Source organism: Solea senegalensis, linkage group LG10 (genome assembly GCF_019176455.1).
Source record: "Solea senegalensis isolate Sse05_10M linkage group LG10, IFAPA_SoseM_1, whole genome shotgun sequence".
Lineage (NCBI taxonomy): Eukaryota > Metazoa > Chordata > Actinopteri > Pleuronectiformes > Soleidae > Solea > Solea senegalensis.
The window spans coordinates 23,295,233-23,317,682 of record NC_058030.1 but is presented as its reverse complement, the minus strand read 5'-3'; the positions used below and the strand labels follow the sequence as shown (position 1 = coordinate 23,317,682).

Here is a 22,450-nt window from a genome sequence, read left to right as displayed (position 1 = left end):
GAACATCAGATATCAAAAATATGAACTTCTTTTATTATAATGTTTTTACATTTTTATATAACAAAACCTCTATAAATAGACACTGGATCTAAAAGCATATTTGGTGATCCTAAATGTGCTGTATACTGTAAGTTTCCATCTCCCTCTGGTCTACAAGCAGCACTGCTGCATGTGTGGGACTTAACAGAGAGGCAGAAGCTAGTGAGCAGTGAATGTAGCAAAAACAACAAACAAAAGAAGAAAACAATACAAAGAGTTCATGTAAAGGAGAGTTTCAGAGCAGTCTTTCTCTGAATTGTCCCTGGTCTGGATCAGCCTGAAACCACTGAGTGGTAAAAACGTCTTGAAATGATCTGGATGGAATCTTTCTGTCTGCAGAGGACAGACAGGCGAGACTTATCTTGCCCTCGCCCCTCTTTCCTTTGCTCTCTCCTCATACGGGCGTATTGTGTTTCAGTTCACTGGGTGAAGGTGGGATTTGGTCTCCCAGCTTTGGGAAGCTGGTGGAATGGCTAGTCTTGGTGGAGAGCTCCTCCTCCGGACCAGGAACTCTCTGTCGTGGCGGCAGGGTGGAGCAACGGGCTTTGCCCCTGGAGCGTGGCTGTTGGTGTGGCGGAGCTTTCAGCGCGAACAGTTCACTGGAGGCAGGATGTAAAGGTGAAGGTGATGCTGGTGTGTGCGGGGGAGAGAACAAGCTCGATGATGCTGATGGTGACGCCCCGCACAGAGGAGCGAGTGTGGCTGATTGCTGAAACCTGGTGAGGCTGGTGGAGTGGCTGGTCCGTGGCAGTCCGTAACAAACCTCAGCCCCTCTGTGATGGGAAGGCAGGGTTGAGCAACGCGCCTTTGACCTTAAGCCTGGATCTCTCGGAGGTGGAGGAGCAATCAGTGAGAAGAGCTTGCTGTCAGTGTCTGATGTGGTCACATCGGCCATGAAGGCCCTCAGACTTTGAGATGAGCCTCTGTTAGATGACGAGGCCTCGGGCTCTGTCAGGTTTTCCTGTTCAGAGCCTAGTTGAGGAAGGTTTGTATTCATAGCTTTGCTCGTAGAAGGTTCCTCATCTATGTGACAAAAGAGAAAGAAGGACAATCATTGACTGGACACGAATAAGAAAAAGATAACAAGTGGAGAGCAAATCTAAGGCCACATTCAGACCTGTTATGAACACGGGTCTTCACATGTCATTAGCGTTAAGTATGACTGACCACAGATCTGTCTTTCCCACCAACCCTTTATTCATATATACCCTACATTCGTATGTTTTGATTGTGTTTGACCATATTATACAGTCACTGAGTTTGTTCTGAACAGAGACGAAGGGTGTGTTCACACCTAACAGTCTGCTTCATTGGTCCACACCTGTTTGGACATTTGATACTTTGCTGAGTTTTTCACCTGGTTCCATTCACCATCACAAAGGCAAAACTCCTCCCCGTTCACAGGTAAGATAGCGTAATTAGCCCGAAGTTAGGGTTAGACGTTCTGATGAGAACACTGAGGCTGTAACCAGGAATACTATGCTTCCTGTGAAAGGTTTGGACAGAGTTCACATCAGTGATGAACTGTTGCAGATTTCACTTGCAAACACTCCGAGACCTCCTCTTTCAATGGGACCAGTTTGGTTGTTTAGTCCACACCAGAGGTCTCACAGGAACTGTACTAAGGGAGTACACGCACCAGGGTTTGATTTCACTGGACCGGACTGGTATGAATGCACCCGTAGAAAATGTAAGAGACAATTCTAGAAGTTTATCCACTCACCTAACAGGCCCAGCTCACTCATGATGGCATCAAGATCCAGAAACTTCTCATCTGCTTTCACATCATTGTCTTCTTCATAAATGTCTTTCAGCACCTCTGGCTCATCATCCCCGTTTGCAGCCCCGTCATTTACGACTTCGCTTTCATTTTCTCCTCCTTGCACCGCTCTGCCCTCATCCTCCTCTTCCTCTTTGCACAGTATTTGTGCATTTTCTTCAACTTCTTGAATTGTCTTCCCAAACTCTGGATCACTGTCACTCATCAGCCGATCCAGATTGACCTCAGACTCTTCTTTCTCCTCCTGCTCCTCCTCCTCCAGTTGCTGCTCCTCATGCTCTTCTGGTGGCGCCTCCACCACAATGTCTACAATGCCAGGGAAGCAGCAAATGGAGTGTCTTGCAGAGTGAGATTTGGCACAAGCTTCTTGGTCTTGATTCAGCAGGAACTCTATCAGCATCATGTTCTCCTTCTTCAGCTGCTCCCGCAGAGACCGAGGAACATCAGGGATCATCCAGGCAACCAGCATGCTGAGGAACATAGCAAGGTTCTGTAGAAACAAAGAAATACAGTTGTTATTTTAGTTAAAGCGAGGAGTCTGACCTGAAGGTACATTATGTAGGAAACATTTATCTACATCACTTCTCTTCCAAGTGTGTTGTTGAAGCTATGTAGCCTTCAGGTAGCATCAAAACTCTCTACATTTTAAATCATGTTCTTCTAGTTTAGAATGTGAGCTTCTGTTGACGCCATGGTGACTTCAGGTGCAACTCATTCTCACACCTGACACTTCAGCTCTACAGGAGGCCATTTTGGACCACCATGTTCTTACAGTAGCCGACAATGGACAAGCTGAGCATGTTGTGAACTAAAGGCTACATAGGTTCAACAACACACACACTTGGAAGAGAAGAGTGAGTTGATCAGTGACGTCTTTAAAAATCAGTTCAAGGAAGACTTGATATGATCACATGAACAAAGCCACAGAGGTAAATGTGATTCTCATACCTGGAAAAATATTACAAAGGCCAGTTTTGCTGCCAGGATAGACCAGTAATGTTTGGAGAAGGTGTAGGCATCTGGGGCCCACGGTGGGTCTCTGTAGTCCTTGTACCTGGGGGGTCAGAATGAACAACAGGCAACATGACCTAATAGATTAAAGAGCAGAAAAAGTCTGCGACTTCTTAGAACAGCTTCCCTCGGTAAATGCCACATTTCACGGTTTGTAAAATCTCCCAACAAGTTTGGGATTGAGACAGAGTAAGAGTTAAGCTGCTGCTCTCAAGGATTTACAGGGAGATCTCAGGAAGGTCGGGGTTAAAAGAGTGGCTCTGACCTGCACATGGAGACTCCGGAGATGAGGGTGGTGTTGGGCGCAGTGCCCGCTGGGAAGTTGCTGACATTAAAGTAGGACAGTGAGTGTTCTGTGTAGCCGTTCATGGTGCCATTTACACTGTACATGTACTGATAAACCATTCTTGGAACAAACTCTGATGTGAAGGAGATGACAAATGCCTGAGGAGACAATGGAAGAGACACAGCTATATTATCACAGATACAACTGGTAACCATGTACTAGTTACTACTAGTTCTACAGCTCAATATCAGAATCAGAAGAAATTAGAAGTAATGTTCATCAAGTGGAGACGTGAATGTATCTGGGATTAGCAACACGTTAGAAATGAAACAGTTGAGTATTAGACTGATTTAATGTGAAATAAACATAGCAGAAGTGTTATTATGACAACTACTTTGACTGTGTAGGTGCTAACTGAGGTAGCCTAATTTCTTTCTACTTGCTCATAGGTCACCATAAAGGCACTGCTGGGATTTGAACCCAGGATCTCCTGTTTACTAGACAGGCGCTTTAACCAACTAAGCCACAGCACCAGGTATCATCCACTTACAGTGGACTTCTCACAGCCATACTGCCACCAGATATGATACTTGTTTTGATCAACTTGATTCAAATTGTGATTTGGTAGGCCTTTTTATAACAACCATTGATAAGATACTATTATTAGAACCTGTGATTTCTCTCCATATCTGATGCAGGTGGCCCTTTGCCTGCATGTGGAGGTGAAGATGTTCGTGGTGGTGGGAAGGCTGCTGCACCTGTGCATGTTTTTGAGGAAACCGAGGGGCTCAGAGTACCTGGAGAAAACCCACACACAACATGCAAACTCCATACAGCCCAAACCCAGGCCTCTAGCCCCTAACTAAAACCAGTTCCCCCGAAATGAGGTTCTGCCTTATGAGGACTAGGCCTTCATGGGTCTCTCGAGGAATATTGGTCCTGACAAGGTCAGTGTCTTTGCCAAACTAGTTCCTGTAGATGTAACAAAAACAAGTTTCCACACACTTACATTGGTAATGACAGAGAACTTGCTGATTCCACAGAGTATGTTGTACCAAATCCCTGGAGAAGGCATGCACATGAAAACAGACACACCGGGAAAGGAGAGACAATGACAGAAGAAGAAGAAAGTGATTAACAGAAACAGGATGGCTGAGAATGACAGAGCAGGCTTGCTGTCTCATGTGATCTTTACCTATGTCTTTACACCTCACAGCATCAGGCCGCCGCGTCTCAGTGACAAATTTAGCCGCATCAAGACGAATCTCAATGACATTGTTGAGCAGAGCAAACGCTGGAGCCAGCGGGAATGAGGCCACAAAGAGTGATACAAAACCATACTGGATTACTGTAAATATGAACACATGTATGCAAATAGAGTTAAGTGCAAAGTAGCAGGTGACATAGTGGATGGTGATGAGAACAAGAGGTGGGAGGAACTCACTCATTTCCATGTACTCTGAGCTGACACCTTCAAAGGGTTCAAGGGCGATGTCTTTGTCAAACTGCTGCTTTGGCCTCTTCTCCTCCGCTTTGCTCTCATTGTCGTCGTCGGCCTCTGCTGCTCTCTTATTGCCCTTTTCCACCTGCATCGTTCTGTACATCTTTTTCAGTTTACTGCAAAGGAACCGTGACAGGATAGAGTTCAAAGGGCAGGGTCACAGCAAAGACATCAGCGAGTGCAAGAGAAAGGAGTCAATACACACGGTATGAGAATCTCAAACACGTTGTTTTGAATGAGCTGCTTCCCAAGCATGATCATGCTGAGCTGGATGCAGAGTTCAATGAGGCAGCCTGGAGGAGCGCACTGTGAAAGACAAAATACACATGTATCATTCACATCGTAAATAACATTCATTATGCTGCATTCCCTTTATAGTCGGAACTTGGAATTTGAGAACTCAGATTTCTAACGTGGAAACTCGTACCAGAAAGTACATGGGGGTACCGCTGCTTTTACGTTTAATAGCATTTCAAATCAGTCGTACACATATTACTGCTCAAGAGTTGTTATCGATAACGGCTAGTATTGTCTAGTAATAGCTAGTATTGGCTAGTAATGGCTAGTATTGGTTAGTAATGGCTAGTATTGGCTAGTATGGCTAGTAATGGCTAGTATTGGCTAATAATGTCTAGTATTGGCTAGTAATGCTAGTATTGGCTAGTAATGGCTAGTATTGGCTAGTAATGCTAGTATTGGCTAGTATAGTATTGGCTAATAATGGCTAGTATTGGCTAGTAATGGCTAGTATTGGCTAATAATGGCTAGTATTGGCTAATAATGGCTAGTTGGCTAGTATTGGCTAGTAATGGCTAGTATTGGCTAGTAATGGCTAGTAATGGCTAGTATTGGCTAGTAATGGCTAGCCCAAGATCCAATTCAATTAAATTTTATTTATATAATGCCGATTCATATCATAAATTATTATATCAAGGCGCTTTACATGGTAAGGTGAAGACCTTACAATTATTAAAGAGAAACCCAACAAGCAAGCACTTGGTAACAGTGGAGAGAAAAATCTCTGACAGAACCAGACTCAGAGTGTATGAACATCTGCCCCGACCGAGGAGAGAGGAGAGAGAGAGGCAAGGGTGTTAGTGAAGGAGAGGTGGGTGAAAGGAAGAATGGAAAGGAGAGAGAGGAAGAAAGAGGAGAGATAGAGACCAGATACGTTTGTGTCCATGTTTTTTTTCAACTGGAATGCGGTGAACTCGCCTCTCCCAGTTCCAAGTTCCGATGTAAATGGAACGCAGCATTATTTGACATGTGAATAATAACGTGTATATAACTCAGCTTACTTCCTCCATCCGATAGTCGCCAAAGACATAAACATAATCGCCAGGACGCCCAGCAAACCTGTAGGAAGAGGAAACCAAGTCACATGATGACAAAGACTGGCGAGAGGTGAGTGAAAGAAGACAAATGATGAAAAGATGCAGCACGTACCTGCCCTTGAAAAAGGCCACATAGAAAATGGGTGCAAAGGAGTTCATGGACTTGAGAAAGAAAGACTTGAAGATCATCCTCTCTTCAAATTCTTCATTTGTCTTTGGGAGTTCTGTTGAAGACGAGTCTCATCATTACAAAACCATCATCATAGCTTCATCAGCTCACGTGAGACATACTTGCTCATGATAGTTGCTGATGATGCTACTAAATCAGTTATCATTGCCTGTGCGGTATATACACGTGTCATAGTAAGAGTATATGTTGCACACAGTCGAAATACATGTATGATGATATAAAATATATATATAAACTATATATAGATATAAACTTATAAATTCAATTTGTATTTTTTGGTGAGGGAAGCAGAGAAATGTTTCAAAAAATACTAAGTTTAAAATGAACTACTTTACAAACACAAAGTAACTACTTCAGAAAAGGAATCAATGTAGCTGCAAGTCATTCATTACAAAGGAAACACAAGTGAGGATATCTTGTGTAAAATGTCACTTGAATAACAACATTATAATTAATTAATAATTATATACTGGGTATAATGACATTGTTACTGTAAGTGTCACTCTGTATATAATGATTTTATTCACCATGAACTTGTTTTTTGTTAATATTATAGTGTTATAATAATAATAATGTATTGATATTATTATTAGGACAGCAGCTAACGATAATTGTCATAATTGATTCATCTATTATTCACTCGGTCCATAAAATGTTGAAAAGATACTGATCAGTGTTTCCCAGATCTTGAAATGATGATGTTCTTAAATGAATCGCTTTGTCCACAAACCAAAAATCATTCAGTTTTAATGATTTCTGTGTTAAATGGAGCAAAAAAAAGTAGAAAATATTCACATTCACATGAAAAACTCTCAAACTTAAAAAATCGATTATTAAGATAGTTGTACGGTTTCCCTACACAGTTCATTTAAACTTAAAAAATGTACTTGATGAAATACAATACCCAGTTCCGTCAGCCACTCTGCGATGGCTCCATAAACTTCCTCCAGCACCAGAACCACCAGCATGTTGAGGATGATGCCTGTGGTTGTGACGGTCATCCTCACGCTGGCCTTGGCTTCAGGATCAGGGTTCATGGACCAAACACTCAACATGCAGATGCGGTAAACAGCCACACCAAAGACTGCTGAGAAGGTCACAAAGATCTGGGAACACCAAAGAGAGAAGCATTTACACGAGGAAGACGGACTCCAACGAGGAGAATTAAAGGAGGAAAAAACACAGAAATTACAGTCACAGGAAAGAAAGTGTATCAGTGAGGTTCCATGTCACAGCTAAAACTTTAAAAATGTAAAATGCTATGCATGTTGCACATAAAGATGGATTCAATGACTATTATTTCTTTAAAACCTTTTATTTGTGGCGATGCACTTGCTTCGTTTATATCAGTGTGACCCTCACTTCCTGTGATTTGAGCTAGTGATCACCAGTGTTGACATTGTAGATCAGTTAGAATGGATTAGTTATTAATAATATGGTAGAAAACAAAGAGTAAACAAACAAATAATAATGAAGTTATTAGAGATTCCCACATGTACATGTACAGTATATATTGAGAGATATTTGACATAGGCATGTGAAGGCAAGAGCAAAGAAGAAAAACAACAAAAGTAATTGTATACATGTTTGTGTTGTTAAAGCGTGTCATGAAATGAATCATGAAGAAGACAGCGGTATAGAGAGGTGAGAACATGAAGTGAATTTAAATAAATTACCAGCAGTAGTAAGGTGGACACATTGATGAGGTAACCTGACAGGTGATCCTCGATGTCCAGAGACTCTGGCTCCTGCTGTCAGGAAGAAAAAAAAGACACATTTTCTTTACAGTATGTAATGCAGAGAAATGCTGAGCACACTGACATTCTGTTTTCTATCTGACAGGCGTGTGTTTGCCACCTGAGAGGACAGAAATCCCCTCCCCTTCCTCCTCTCCCTCCTCCCTTCTCTCCCTCTTTCTCTCTTCATCAGTAATCTGGGCTAATCTCAGCCAGGTAAGCAGCTTTGGACTCAACCACCCACAGCAGGTGAAGGGGGTTTCCTCTTGTTGCACCAACATTAACAGATACAGACTGAATTAATCTGTAAAGGCCTGATGTAAACACCAGATGGACTGCAATTTAGTTTTTACGTGATGGTATTTTCTTTCCCTTTTTTGTCATTGGCATTTTTATTAATGTTGTATATATTTGAACAAATATCATCATATGTATTTATAATATATTTAACCAATTTTTTTTTTTTTTATAAATGTTAATGGTCACTAGATTCATGATGTCAGTTTTGTAAACCATGTTCCCATTTAAAGGAAAATAGATGATAAGCACATGACTGGACACCAGTGTGATTGACAGCTGGTGTCGTCTCATAGGAGCCATGTGATTTGACATGGTGCCAGTCAAATCAATAATATTCATTATTAGTCTATGGACCACAGCTACTTTTTTCAATACTCTGATATTTGTAAGTACTTTAAAAAATGTTATTTTTCTTGTTGTCGTGTGTGTGTGTGTGTGTGTGTAGTGATACCTGGGAGGCCAGCATCTGGTCTCTTTCTCCGTCTGCACTGTCTCCAGAGTGAGTCATCTGTACCAGAGCACAAACCAACACAGTGTGAGCGGCATGTGTGCGTTTGTTACAAGTCATGAAAGTGTAACACAGTCAGATCGGACACCTTCTTCTTCAACCGCGCTTTCATCTTCGCCTTCTTCTCCTGCAGAGCGTCTTCATATTCAGGCCTCAGCTCCTCCTGCAACGAGCGAGCACACGGATGCTGTTCTTAAACTGTTCTTATTGACACTGTGCTCTCAAAACATGACACTGCTTAGCAATTAAATCATTATTAAGAATATTAAATAATAATAGCAGTCACTGCATAATAAAAGTGACTTTACAAACACACTTCATAAACAGAATAAGTGTTAAACCAGGATAGGTTTTATATTGTTAAGTAGGCACCTTCTGCTTTGATGACACCTTTGCTCACTTCTGGTATTCCCTCAGTCAGTTAACAGATGTGTCTTTGTGAGAGTTGTGTTATACAGAGGTAGGGCTGGCACACAGTCCTGTGTGGTGAACAGCCCTAACTGACCGCATTACGACAATAACCCCTCTACTACGTGCAGACAAACAACAGTCCATCATTACTTCAGGACATGAAGCTCAGAATTTCAGAACTTTGAATAAGTGTGAAAACCATCAAATACAATCAAGAGTTCCCTTTTTCTGCAGAGGATAAATTCATTAGAGTGACCAGCCTCAGTAATGAACAGCACCTCAGATTAGAGCCAACATAATACTTCAGCACAGAGATCTCAACATCAACTGAATCAGGCCTTCATGGTCAAATCACTGTAAAGAAGAACAAGAACAAGAAACACAAGCGTGTTTCCACCATGAAGCATGGAGGGGAAGGCGTGATGATGTGGGAGGTGCTTTGCTGGTGACACTGTTGGTGATTTATTCCAGATTAACCAGCATGGCTACCACAGCTTTCTATCCCATCTGGTTTGTGCTGAGTGGGACCATCATTGTTTCTGTTTGACCACAAAGGAGAGTGATGGGTCCTGCATCAGATGACCTGACCTCCACAGTCACCTGACCTCCACAGTCACCTGACCTCCACAATCACCTGACCTCCACAGTCACCTGACCTCCACAGTCACCTGACCTAAACCCAACTGCCAACAATTGTCAGCACCTCTAGGAACTCCGTCATGACTGTTGGAAAACCATTCCAGGTGATAACCTCATGAAAAGTGCAAAGCAAAAGGTGGCTACTTTAAAGGATCTAAAATATAAAACATATTCTGGTTTATTTATCACTTTTTAGTTTAGCGTTCAGTCATAGTTCTAATATATTCATCTACAATATAGAAAATACCACTACTACTCATAACAATACTAATAATAATTACATATTTGCACTTTATTTTATATATAATGAAGTTACCCACTGTATTTGTATAACCTAATTCAGAAATACTACTTCATGATTATTATGATTATTATATAAGTATAGAAATATGCCCACCTGGACTCGCTCCTTCACACAGCAGACAGAGATCAAATGAAACAGACAGACAGAAATGCAAGGACAAAGAGAAAGAGAGAGAGTTGTATTAGGCTCATGAGTGTTTATGTTGTGACCCTGCTGTGTCACCTTCTCCGACCAGTGCGCCGCTTTTATAACAGACCAATCCCATTACAGGGTAAGAAGACGTGTTAGTGCATGTATACCTGGAAGACCATGTGTGTGTGTGTGTGTACAGGAGGACGGCTGATGGAGGGGGGGATCTGTTTTGAGACGAATAATCTCTAAGACAAACACAAATCATCCCTGTGGTCATGACTAACCCTGAACCATGAGGTCAACATTCTCACCTCACCTGACTCACGACACAGCTTGTAACCACAGAAACGTAAAGACATTGCAACAAAGATGACTTAAAAAAACAAGTAAAGGTTCAGATTGTGTTTTTATTGGATGTGAAGAGAATTCTTACCTCTTCATCCTCCAAGCTCGTCAGGTCCCAGGTATGTTTCAGACACATCTGTCGCCTTTTCCAGTGCTCAAGGAAACAGGCAGCTACAAGAGGATACACACAAGAAACCATCACTAATCTATTTCTTTCAAAATGTACATTTTAATCAGCTTGAGAATGATCTATTATGTATAAAATGTTCATGTTAAGACCTGATAAATGTGGACTGACAGGAATTATAGTCTGCTTGCCTGATTCCCGTCAATCTTATTGTTAAAAGTCGGGTGGGAGATCATTTTCTGGAGCATTTCTTACTGTATTGCTTAAAATCCTCTTCACACCCGATTGTAATCAAATGATGAATGTGTTGTCACAAAACATTTCGACGATACACGAGACAGTTGCAGCAACGTTATGGCAGAAAAGCTGCCAACAACAGGTTTTTTTGGAAAGCCACTGCCAAGCGATTATGCTGCGTTCCATTAACATCGGAAACTCAGAAGTCGGAACACTGTACTACATGAATGAGTGTGAATGGCAAAAGTGTAGAGCAGCTCTGTGGTCATCAAGACTAGTGAAGTGCTATATAAATGCAGACCATTAACAGCAACTGATTCATGCCACAGTAGGACTTACTGTTTATACTAATTAATGCAAGACTGTGTCAAATGTAATTCATCAGTCAGTGTCATAATTAAACACAGAGGCACAGAAGTTCATTTTCGCTGCAGTATTATGATAAAAAAGCACTTTACCCCACAAAGACATGAAAATAGCAAACAGGACAGTGGCTCCATTGTCAAACAAGTATGAGGCTCGGGCGAGTGAGCACACGGAGCTGAGGCGCCAGTAGTCACACACTCCGTCACACAGTGGACACATGGTGATGTTCAGGTGGTCGTCGCACGTTTCCTGACTGAAAGAGCAGAGATTCATCTCACCACACGCACCGTGATAACACTGTGTCATGATCCGCGTGCACATGGATGTGGGGATGTCTACCTTGGTACGTTGGCATCCACGGTGAATATGCCGTACACGAAGACAATGATGCCCAGCACAGACGGAGGGATCAGGAGCTGAGTGTAAACACCCAGCCACGCGAAATACAAGCCAATCTGCTCGCCAAAGTATTTCCTGTTAGAATAAATGCAACACATCAGCTAAGTGTACAAGTCTGCAGGGTTACACATTCACTTTTTTACTCCACTCTCCGGACACTACATGGTAGCTACTTCTTTTCATTAAGTGTTTGTTTCATGGCTCCTGGAGAATAACTAATAATAACTCAAACTTCCAAATCTGAAGGGCAGACTGTCTTTGTTCCATTTTAGAGCAGGGAGATGATGCATCACATTAACTGCAGTTCCTATTTGCATGTCTGACCCAATCTGATTCCACCATGATACACTCAGATGACATTCTAATGCCAGGCTACAGTTTAAGCTCAAATTAAATACAATGCAGATTATTTTCAACAAGCAATGAGGGTTTCTTTGGAGTCAGGGTGAGTGGGGAGTTATTACATATTATTTTTATAAACATAGAGCCATTGCTAGTTGAAATTCCAGTTGTTAGGAGAACATGCTATTTATAGTATATGAATAAATGAATGAAGCCTATATTATTTTATATTATTCTATTTATATATAATATATTTATATGTATGCATGTGTATATGTATATATATACATATATGTATATATGTACATATATGTATATATATGTATATATATATATGTATATATATATATATATATATATATATATATATATCAAATCAACTCAACACTAAACCTTGGTATCTGAAATACTCATTCTCAAATACTCACTGTGCAACGCTCATGCTCTGTTTTAGACACGAGGAGCTTTAATCTTGAATCTCATCTTGAATTAATTACCATGCTTACCCACGTGTGCATGTTTTTTTTGATTGGCGGTTGCAGCAGCATTAGTAGCTGATATACTGATCAACTACAGCGACATGAAGAGTTTTTATGAAGTGCTCAGTACCTGATCAAGTCCACAGGCTGGTATTTATGCATCGCTCCATAGTTTGCCCATTCTTCATGCAGGAGCTGAGGGAAACCCAAGCACATGAGGACAGAGGTTATTATATTAACAGGCCAAGAATGGATGTATGATACTGAGCTTCCAGTTTGGTCATTTAAATTGACAGCACACAAATAAACACACGATACTATAATAAATGTTAGAGTTTAGTTCAAACAGCTCAAACACTGACATCTACTGTATCATTTTCACTGTCATTTCTAGTTAAACAAAAAAGGTGTTGACTCAACTCACCTGTCTGTCATTTCGCTGATCTTTCCGTCCTCGTCTTGTAAACGGACCCTTTAAAAAAAGAAGAGAATGACCAGCTCTTTAAATAGTTTTGTCATAGTTTATGTGTTACCAAAGCTATGAGTGGGATTCAAACTATTGTATTACACTCACGTCATGCAGAGGAAAAGCAGAGTCGTAGACGCCCCGAGCCAATAATGAGTTGATACCTTATGAAACATAGAATGAACAAAACACAATAATACATGGGCAAAGTTAGTGATGTGACTGCTGACATATGGACAACATAAATATTGACCGACAGCAACACAAGAGCAGAATGAACAAAAGAAAGAAAAGAATCCCTGTTAAAGTCCAACCTCACCAGTGGTTTGACAAGTGTTTCTGCAGGAAGTGCGTGAAATAATCTCAGCCACCTAGAAACAAACAAAGCACAATGTAAATGGAAGGTAAATAAAAGAGGAAAAATGGGACAAATTCAAAAATGAGACTCACTATTCTGCTGCGTGTTGCATTATCAAATAAGGTTTCCGTTGATTTGATGTCGTAGCTGCAGGAAATGACAAAAAGCAGTGTCAGAAATAGACTCTTCCTTTATTTCTGCGTGTCCCAGTCCTCATACAGAATCTGCCATTTCCATTTCAGGAGTAAAAACAATAAAAGTTCAGTTTTTGTAAGAGATGATGTTATGATGATGATCTGCAGGTGCAGCCAAGGCCACATGCTCACCAAAGTGAATGCTTGTGAGTGTGTCAGAGCAGGTACTCACAGGTGAAGCTTGTCTCTGATAAAATGGTGTTTGAGGGTTTTGAAGTGGGCGTGTGTCTGGGAGTCTTTGTGGATGTCAAAGTCAGGGACGTCGGGTTGAAACGGCGTGTTGACTTTGGTCACGATGGAATCCCACAGCCCGGCGACGCCCGGCCGCTTCCGCAATTCGCGCTTCTGTTCAATTTAAAACATGCGCAAAAAATGTTGATCCAATCGGCTGAATGTTTGAATCTTCTGCAAATGACCAAAATAAAGAAAACACATCATAGGATCAATGAGCAGGCTGTGGCAGTGTGTGAATATACTGACCTTTTTCACAGCAACTTTGATCTTCTGCAGCTCTGCTTCTCTGCTGAGGATTGGCCACGGGATGTGCAGCCGAATAAACCCTCGGCCATTTAACTGCACACAAACACAGATGGAAGAAATGTGAATATGAGACACATGAGACACAATTACTCTTCATTTTGTATTTAAATTCTCCTGCTATGTAATGTGAGGTAGCCACATTAGCCTTGACTGTCTAAATGCTGCTTTATGTTTATGTTCCAAAACCTGCAGAATATAAACAAATGACATGTACTGTATTATAACTGTATTTTTAAAATGAAACCTTCCGCCCAACAATCCCTCCCCTCTCTCCATCTTCTCAGTCTCTCCTATAATCTCTCCATAATTTCCAGCTTTCATGTCAGAGGTCATCGCACACCGGACGTAAACAAACTAGCGTTAAATAATTTTATCGCATTAATCTCGGCTGCATCAATCACAACATTTAATAATTGTGCCTTAATTGTAACGTATAATTATCAGTTTTGATCAAGTGAAAATGAACAAGTGATTCCACAGCACGTGGACCATCACATTACTCTGATGACATCAGTGCAGGGCACAATCAGCACCTCCTGCTACAGCTTAAATATTGTGCTTTACCAAAAATATTTAACCAGCATTTAGTGTTAAACCGATAAACAGACTACACTTATACTATACACTTTTTATCTGAACAATTTATAACAAGCTTTGCTCCAAAGTTACACATCAATGATGAAAACGTTGATATTAAATAACTGTTATAAATAAACGTTTTCTTGTGGAATCAAAACATGGATTTAATATATTCTTTGGTGTCATTACTTGTGTATAAAGGAAAACTAAGAAATATTCTGGAATCTTAAGATTTTGATTCTACATAATACCAATAACTCAGAAATGACATTTTAATCACTGAATTTACCCTTCATTTTTATAATTTTTTATTATTTTTTTCAACATATTAAAATGTCTCAGTGAATCTTGAGTGTCTTACTATTTTGCCACATGTATATTCTCTGACGTCGCTCATACTTTTATGTTTTTATTTTCTAAAAAAATAAATGAATAAATAGAAATAATTGTTGCGTATCTGCTCCTGGTCTCTTTCTTCTGTCTCTACCTCACCTCCCTCTTGTCCTTTCTCTTCCCACTTTCTGTCCCCCACCACTCCTCTGTCCCCCATTTTTTACATATAGTTTACAATAACATCAAACTGCAAAATTATAAATGGTGAATTTTCATTAAAAGATGCTAGAAATGTTATCACAAGAAGGCTATATTCACAGATTGTGAATAAACTCATTCCCTGATCCACTGCGCTGAATTATCTACCACTCCTCACTGTTCAGTTCTCTAATCATCATCCTCACTATACCTGCTCACACACACACACACACACATAAACAATCCATTCATGTGCCAGCACAAACTCTTCAGAGTAGTGGATCAATGTCTACTAAGGTGCTGTAATCTGGTCCTGTGCAGTCTTGATCCCCAAAACAAAACAGCAGCTGAGTTAAAGTGCAGACCTTTCACAGCAAAGACAGACATTCATGAGCATACATGAAAAAAACAAACACACTTGAGCATAGTTTTGGTTGTTGTTGTTGTTGTTATTCTGCCTCTGTTTAGTCTTCATGAACAGCAACAATGCAACAGTGTTTGTTTGCTGCTTCCTTCATCTGAAAACTGTCTGACCTGACAAAGGGAGTTTTTGTGTGTATACAGCAGCAGCGTATATACAGAACTCACTTTGTGTTTTCAGTTTTACTCCAGCCTGTTTGCAGTCGTTTAATTTTGTCCTTGCCTTCATCTGTGCTCATATAATACAAATCACAGAAATGTAGCCGGGCGACACGAGATCTGATATTTGTTTGAAAGTTTGACTCTACAAAAACACATACTTTACAATAATAAAAAAAAGACACATACAATTATTGTCATTAAATTCACCTATAATTGACTTCAGATAATAATGACCATGTAAGTGCTGTAAAAGCAGACACACACCTCTTTGTCACGCTCTATCTGCAGTCCAGCCTCCAGGAGTCCCGCCTCAAACTCCTCCCTCATCAAAGCCTTTTCCTCCTCCGTCAGCTTCGACTCCTCCACATCGACTGCAGGTGCTCTTGCCTCCCCAGTCTCCGCCTCGGTCTCCCATTGGCTGGGTATGACTATTGGAATACTCCCGTTGGATGTTATTGAGAGGCGGTGCTTTGACGTTCGTCTTTTCTTGTATTTGTAGGAAAGGACATAGTCCACTTTTCTCTTGCCGTCGTCAAAGAAAAGCCCAGGGCCTAAATCGATGCCTGACTCCTAAAACACACACACACACACACAGCAGATTAATGAACAAGTGCTGAATATGCAAAAGCGTGACAAAGCTCCATATGGAGAAACCATACCGGGGGCAGGGGCTCGGGGGGATCAGTGGGGTTGATGGGGCCTCCATTGGCGGCATCGAGCCCGAGCCCGGACAGCGATCGGGCCAAAGACACAAGCTTCAACGAGTGAATTGACTGCGACTCAGTCATTTCTGTGGTGGCAGGTATACGCCCATTTCCGTTTCATCCCTCTGCAAAAACAAAACAAGAATTCAGTATCTATTCAGTAATTCAGTATCTACAGCTTCTACCACCGCATCCTCCACATGTGGGTCGCGTGGGGGCGCTGGAGCCAATCCCAGCCGACATAGGGTGAAAATTCTAATACTAATGAATTTATATTTTCACTTGTTATGAAAAGAAAAATGATTGTCCATCCATTCATTTTCTTTCCCCCTGTGTCACACCCCGCACAGGTCGCCAGTCCATCACAGAGCAAAAATATAGAGCGTCACAATCATTCACTCGCTCATTCACATTCATTCACTAACTCTACAGTTAATATCACTACTGTTGAAGAGTTCATAGTTAAATAACCCAGAAATATGTGATTAATCTCAGGCTGAGTCACAGCTGGTGAGCTAGATATAATGCATCATGTGAAACGTTCACATTCAGAGAAAGTCTGTTTAAGGCTGACACACCAAATCTAAGCCAAAGTTAAGCTGCGTGTCTCATCTCTTTTCTTCCTTTTTGTTTTTTTTACCCAGTGGAAGCTGTGGGGTCAGATTAAGCTTTCATTGCAATCCAAGCGGCACAGTTTACAATCTGTCGAGGTAATTTGGTCACTAGACTCATTCTTTAGAGGTGAAATGTTAAATGATGACTGAGTAGAAGCACATCATGTGTCTCACCAGACGTACAAACAATACGGATCAAATTAGGTAACAGAAAATGTCAGAGATAATCTTCAGATTATCTTGTTTCTCTCTCTCTCTGCATGGGTGTGAGTGTTTATGATTGGTTGCAGGTATGAATGATTGACTGAGTGACTGACGTGTGTGTGTGTGAGTGTTGAGGTGGATCCTGGAGCTGACCGGTCCTGCACAGGACGTTCCAGTATAAGAGACCTGATCAGTTACAGTCCAGGATGTGATCTGAGAAGTCCTTTTCAGAGAACTGAATGTCCATGAGGTGAACTACATATATTAAGTTTGTAAGTTAAGTGCTGTTTGTTTGAATGTTGTCTTTTGTCAGCCAATGTGTTGTTGTTGCTGTTTGTGTACCGATATTTTGGAGCATCCTGGCCACTGAACAGCTGTCACAACCTTTATTCTTCTTCTTTCTGCTTCTCCCTTTAGGAGTCGCCCCAGCAGATCAACTGCCTCCATCTTGTCCTCTCCCTTGTGTCCTCCTTCTGTTACACCAACTGTCCTCGCCGTCCTCATTTCCTCCTTCACAACATCCATGAACCTTCTCTGTGGTCACGATTCCTCCTCTGCACGTGACCAAACCATCTCAACCTTGCCTTTCTTGCTTTATCTTCAAACCGTTCAATCTGAGCTGTCCCTGGAATATGCTCATTTCTAATCCTGTCCATCTGTTGGACACTAACATTGTCTCAAAGCCATACATCATAGCAGGTCTCACTAGACCTTCCCCTCACTTATGCTGCTATCCTTCTGTTGACCCCAGGTATTCAAACCATCCACTTTCTCTACCTCTACTCCTACCTGTCTCACCTTCATTCACACACAGGTTTTCCGTCTTGCTCCTGCTAACCTTCATTCCTCTTCTCTCCAGTGCAGACCTCCACCTCTCCAGGCTCTCCTTCCACTTGTCCCCTACTCTCACTACAGATTACAATATCATCTGCAAACAATGTAATCCACAGAGACTCTAGTCCTCGCCTGACCTCACCTGTCCATCACCACTGCAAACAAGAAGGGGCTCAGATCTGATCCCTGATGTAATCCCATGTTTTACTATATTCTGCTTCATTTATATTTAGTAGTGCACAATCAATAAACTTACATCTGCTGAAACATGAATATGCAAAATATTATGTTCATTTCCCCACAGATGAGACTAAACGACACATAGACATACACAGTATCAGTATTGGTCATCAGCCTAAGCACAGATAATGACACTGTTAAGTGAATGGATAGGTTTTCTAAATGACGCTCAGTCATTTGAACACTTTCATATCAAATCCGTTCCCATACAACACAGAAACTTGTGTTCCTCTGTATCCCCACAAGCTTCACACAGGTTGTCTCTCTGGATTCATGGAGAGTGACAACACACTGTAAATACACGCTACTATTTATGCTCTGGGTTACATAAAAATATTAATTATTACCTAAAAATATAATAAATTACCTTACATTTCAGGTAATACCTGGTTGAGTTATTTGGCTTTTTAATGTTAAATGAAAGATGTGTGTTAAAAACAATGAAATGAAAAACTATAAATGTAACACAAACAATGAGGCTTGAAATTTAGGTGACTTTAAGGTGACATAATATAATATAATATAATATTTAATTTATAATATTAAGTGTATTTCACAAATGTATTGAATATAATAGATAAAATGATTTTCAACAGCCTTTAAAAGAAAGAAAATCTATCAGGGAAACTTTGTCATGACATGACGATATCTGAAGTGTGAAGTCTCATGTCACATTATAAATATATCAATATATTCATTGATATTGTATTATTTTCATCAGAGGCATGAGGTTTACAATTTTATTAGTGGATAGCCATCTCATTTTAATTTAATTAAGTGTAAGCACAACGACAGTGAGTTAGAGGTGTACCATACTAGATGAGAAAGAAATAGATGATTTTGAGCGACATTTTTTTTTAAAAATGTATGTATCTTCTGCCATTAAGGGAAACATGACGGGCAAATGATTTGACATAGGAAAGTGTGAAGGGATTACAACAAAGCAACTGCATGTTCCAGCAACACTGAGAAAAAAAGCCATGAGGCATGCAAACGAGTCAACAACACAAAGCCAAAAGTGAACACACAACACACACGGAGGCATTCAGTCACTCCACTTACACAAGTGCACAGGCATTCACCATAATCCCAGTTAATCATGTGTCAGCAAACAGAGCGGAGATGGAAATGACAAAGATGCTAATTAAGTTTAAGGTTCGTTTTTATAAATACATTTGGACTACGTCATATTAATACTGGTGGTGTCCAGGTTTTTTTGGCTTGTAGTGTCTCTTTTGTTCACGAGAGTGAGACCTTACAGGATTGTTAATGCATTTTAAAGATGATAACATCGGTTAGTTAACCATAAACATTATTTTGATAGAATTTAAAAGAAAACATGATGATCCGACTGATCTCACCCCTCAGTTGAGCCTGCAGAGGTTTCTGTAATACTTGTCTCTAAGTGTTGTGTTCAAGAATTTTTTTACACACATTCATGTTTCAGGGCACTGGGGTTAGTTCCTTAACCTAAAGCTCTCTTTCAAATTTTGTTTCAGGGGGTTTTATCTTTAAATGTTATGAACTGGACCTTTAAACCATATTGTGATTGTACATGACAATAAATTGAATATTGAATATTTAGTTCCATGTGTTGCAGAGAAGGTTGTTTTTCTGTGGTTGGTTGTGGAGACACACACAAGTCTGGCTTAATTGATCTAATATGTTAGTCACATGATCCATGTGGGCGATCATTAGTCTGTCAGTAATGATTTTATGTTTCTTATTCACTAATTCAGTCCTTACATGAGTAGCCTACAGCCAATGTGTAGAGACAAACCAAAGACATGTTTAAGCACATAAACTTGCACAGATCAGTTTGTTTAGTGTTTCTTTGTTGTTTTAGAGTTATATTTTGTATCATTCCATAGCAAAACAAACACTTTTACTTCCTGTAATATCTAATTGTGATTATCGTTCTTGTCATATCATGATGGAACATTGTGTTATAATCTTTAACTCATATTGCTTACCTCCTAGTTGTAGTTTTTTCCCAGTTCTCCCAGTTCTTTTGATCAGACTAGATGCTCATTGGTCCTCACATGATTTGTCCTAAAGGATGAGAGAAACTTGATTTGAGTTGAAAAAAAGAAATGCTTCTTGTCTCGATCTCTGTAGCTTCTTACAGCTGAGCTGACCTCCTGCTGGTGATGGTTCTACATTATGTGACTGAAGGTGCAAATATTTGTTCCAGTGTTTCCTGAAACGTCCTTTCATGGCAATGATGATTGAAGTGTATAGATTTTTTTTAATTTGAGCTTAAAACGGGTTCTCTCCAGGTTCTCCAATTTCCTCCCAAATCATGCAATGGTTAACTGGACACTCTAAATTGAGCATAGGTGTAAATGGTGAGCGTCTCTGTGTTGGTACTGTGATGGACTGTGAAGAACCCCGCCTTTCACCCTGTGTCAGCTCCCCCCACCCCTCAGTGAGTGAGCTGGAGCTTGTATTACTCATGCAAGTGTAGTAGTTCTCTTTTAATCCTGCTCAATGCAAATTGAGCTAATCAGTAAAAACAAATATTCCAATGAATCAATAATAACTATATTGTTCTTCACATGCAACAGAAGTTTCATTGATATAATCAAAATACTCTTTGAGGTATGTGTTTTTTTGTTTTTATCTAATTGTGTGATTTTAATTCATTTTGTTTGTAAAGTGTCCTTGAGTGACCTGAAAAGTTAAATTTATTATTATTATTATCATTATTATTATTATTACAATAGGCCAAAAATCTAACATTTATATCCTAATATTGACTTATTTAAAAACATATTTGTTCTACCTTTTTATAAGTATATTGCAGTTCTGTGTACTTGTTCTGTTTTATTGCATTTGTATTCCTTGCTCGTTCACTCTGCAGACACAAGTGCGCAAATGAGTCCAAGTGTGCGTCTGAGCGCGGGGCTTAAAAGCCTGTAAGCTTGCTGACAGCTCAGCAGCAGAGGCTGGATGGTCAGCTGCACCCACAGCAACGTTACAGGGGCAGAGGGCAGCAGGGGAGTGAGGGAGAGATCTAATACTGTCTCTCCTGGAATACAGCAGATTATGCCCTGCTAATTTTAACATCTGCGCACCCCTTATTTTTCTTCCCATACTGTCATACAACTCAAACAAGCACACATACAAACATGTATTATTTAAATGCTGGGACTAATCAAACAGATTTACACCAAACTGACCCTTTAACCAGTTAAATAGTCTTTTCAATGCAACAAATAAACAAAGACATCAAATGATTTCCATTCTGACTAATTAATCCCCAGTCAGATCTGCTTATTCGACACAATGTGTCTTTAATTGAATTCTCGTGGGCGCAAACGTTGCGTGGACGCAGAAAAATTGAAAACAGCACAGTGTTGATGATATAGAGATGATGAAATGATATAGAGATTTAAATGATGACAGCAGGGGGTAAAGGTCAAGCTTTGTTTATAGAGTAATGTAAACACAACACCAGCAGCGCCAGCTCAAACGAGATAAATGAGTGCGCAACAGACGCTTCCAACGCAGCAGGTGATACGAACAGTGACAACTACAGTGATTTTTTTTAATTCACGTCAAATTTCTCAGTAAAGAAAAGTGCGTAAAGTTGACTCACCAGTGCGCGTGGAGGGTCGCTGCTTTTTTTGGTTGTGGAAATGGATGATAAGACGCGCGAGGTGCGCAGCCTGGTGAGGGGCTGAGATGAGAGACAATCCGCGCGCGTTCCCGGAACCCCTGGCTTAATGCGCGCGCGCACACACACACACACGCACGCCGGCTAATTCCATGACCGTTACACACTGGAGGAAAAGGTGTGATGCGTATTATAGCTCCTGCAAGAGGTGTGTGTGTGTGTGTGTGTGTCTTTATTTATACTTTCTTTATACTTTTAAACATACTTTTACATTTCAGTTTCTTTCCAAATTGTATTATTTATTATTGCGCATTATCTGTAATTTGCTTTTTTTGTAATTGTTATTATTTTTCATTATTATTACTTATTTTTCATGTATTCACTTTTTATGATTTACTTTTAATTTTATCTTTTTTATTCATTCATTTATTTATTTGACTTGGTGCCTTGTCTTTTTAATCGTAACCTCACTCCAGCATGGATGACTAAACCTGCCCGTTTCCCCCGTATTTCACTACT

General features: G+C 40.3%; 1 protein-coding gene and 1 non-coding gene across 5 annotated transcripts; both read right to left on the bottom strand.

Annotated features, from left to right (window-relative positions):
• Positions 1-12: 12 nt before the first annotated feature.
• On the bottom strand, positions 13-22,020 carry LOC122776497 (anoctamin-2). 4 transcript variants are annotated; one of them, XM_044037077.1, is made up of 30 exons: positions 21,914-21,989; positions 20,286-20,364; positions 16,376-16,545; positions 15,981-16,286; positions 13,965-14,057; positions 13,657-13,829; positions 13,383-13,437; positions 13,252-13,303; positions 13,041-13,096; positions 12,891-12,938; positions 12,597-12,661; positions 11,586-11,720; positions 11,339-11,499; positions 10,605-10,687; positions 10,133-10,144; positions 8,774-8,848; positions 8,629-8,685; positions 7,818-7,892; positions 7,046-7,247; positions 6,064-6,175; positions 5,916-5,973; positions 4,823-4,923; positions 4,561-4,733; positions 4,312-4,464; positions 4,126-4,178; positions 3,096-3,274; positions 2,768-2,873; positions 1,763-2,309; positions 709-1,062; positions 13-672 (listed from the first exon to the last, which is right to left on the bottom strand). In XM_044037077.1, the coding sequence occupies exons 3-30, from the start codon at positions 16,502-16,504 to the stop codon at positions 434-436; spliced, it is 3,852 nt and encodes a 1,283-aa protein (XP_043893012.1). In that variant the 5' UTR covers positions 16,505-16,545; positions 20,286-20,364; positions 21,914-21,989; the 3' UTR covers positions 13-433. The 4 variants fall into 4 exon arrangements, with proteins under 4 accessions (XP_043893012.1, XP_043893010.1, XP_043893013.1 ...); XM_044037075.1 differs by having other exon boundaries at positions 13-1,062; positions 21,914-21,988; XM_044037078.1 differs by having other exon boundaries at positions 13-1,062; positions 4,312-4,410; positions 21,914-21,988.
• trnat-agu lies at positions 3,576-3,649 on the bottom strand. Its single transcript has one exon. It is a non-coding gene; the product is annotated as a tRNA-Thr (tRNA).
• Positions 22,021-22,450: the final 430 nt, after the last annotated feature.

Bases quoted from the DNA above. Each gene is read 5' to 3' on its own strand.
- LOC122776497 (XM_044037076.1), bottom strand. From the start codon at position 16,504: ATGACTGAGTCGCAGTCAATTCACTCGTTGAAGCTTGTGTCTTTGGCC. The intron at 13,097-13,251 runs GTGAGGTTGGAC...ATGTTTCATAAG, and splicing joins AAACACTTGTCAAACCACTG to GTATCAACTCATTATTGGCT. The intron at 8,686-8,773 runs GTGTCCGATCTG...GCTCTGGTACAG, and splicing joins AAGCGCGGTTGAAGAAGAAG to ATGACTCACTCTGGAGACAG.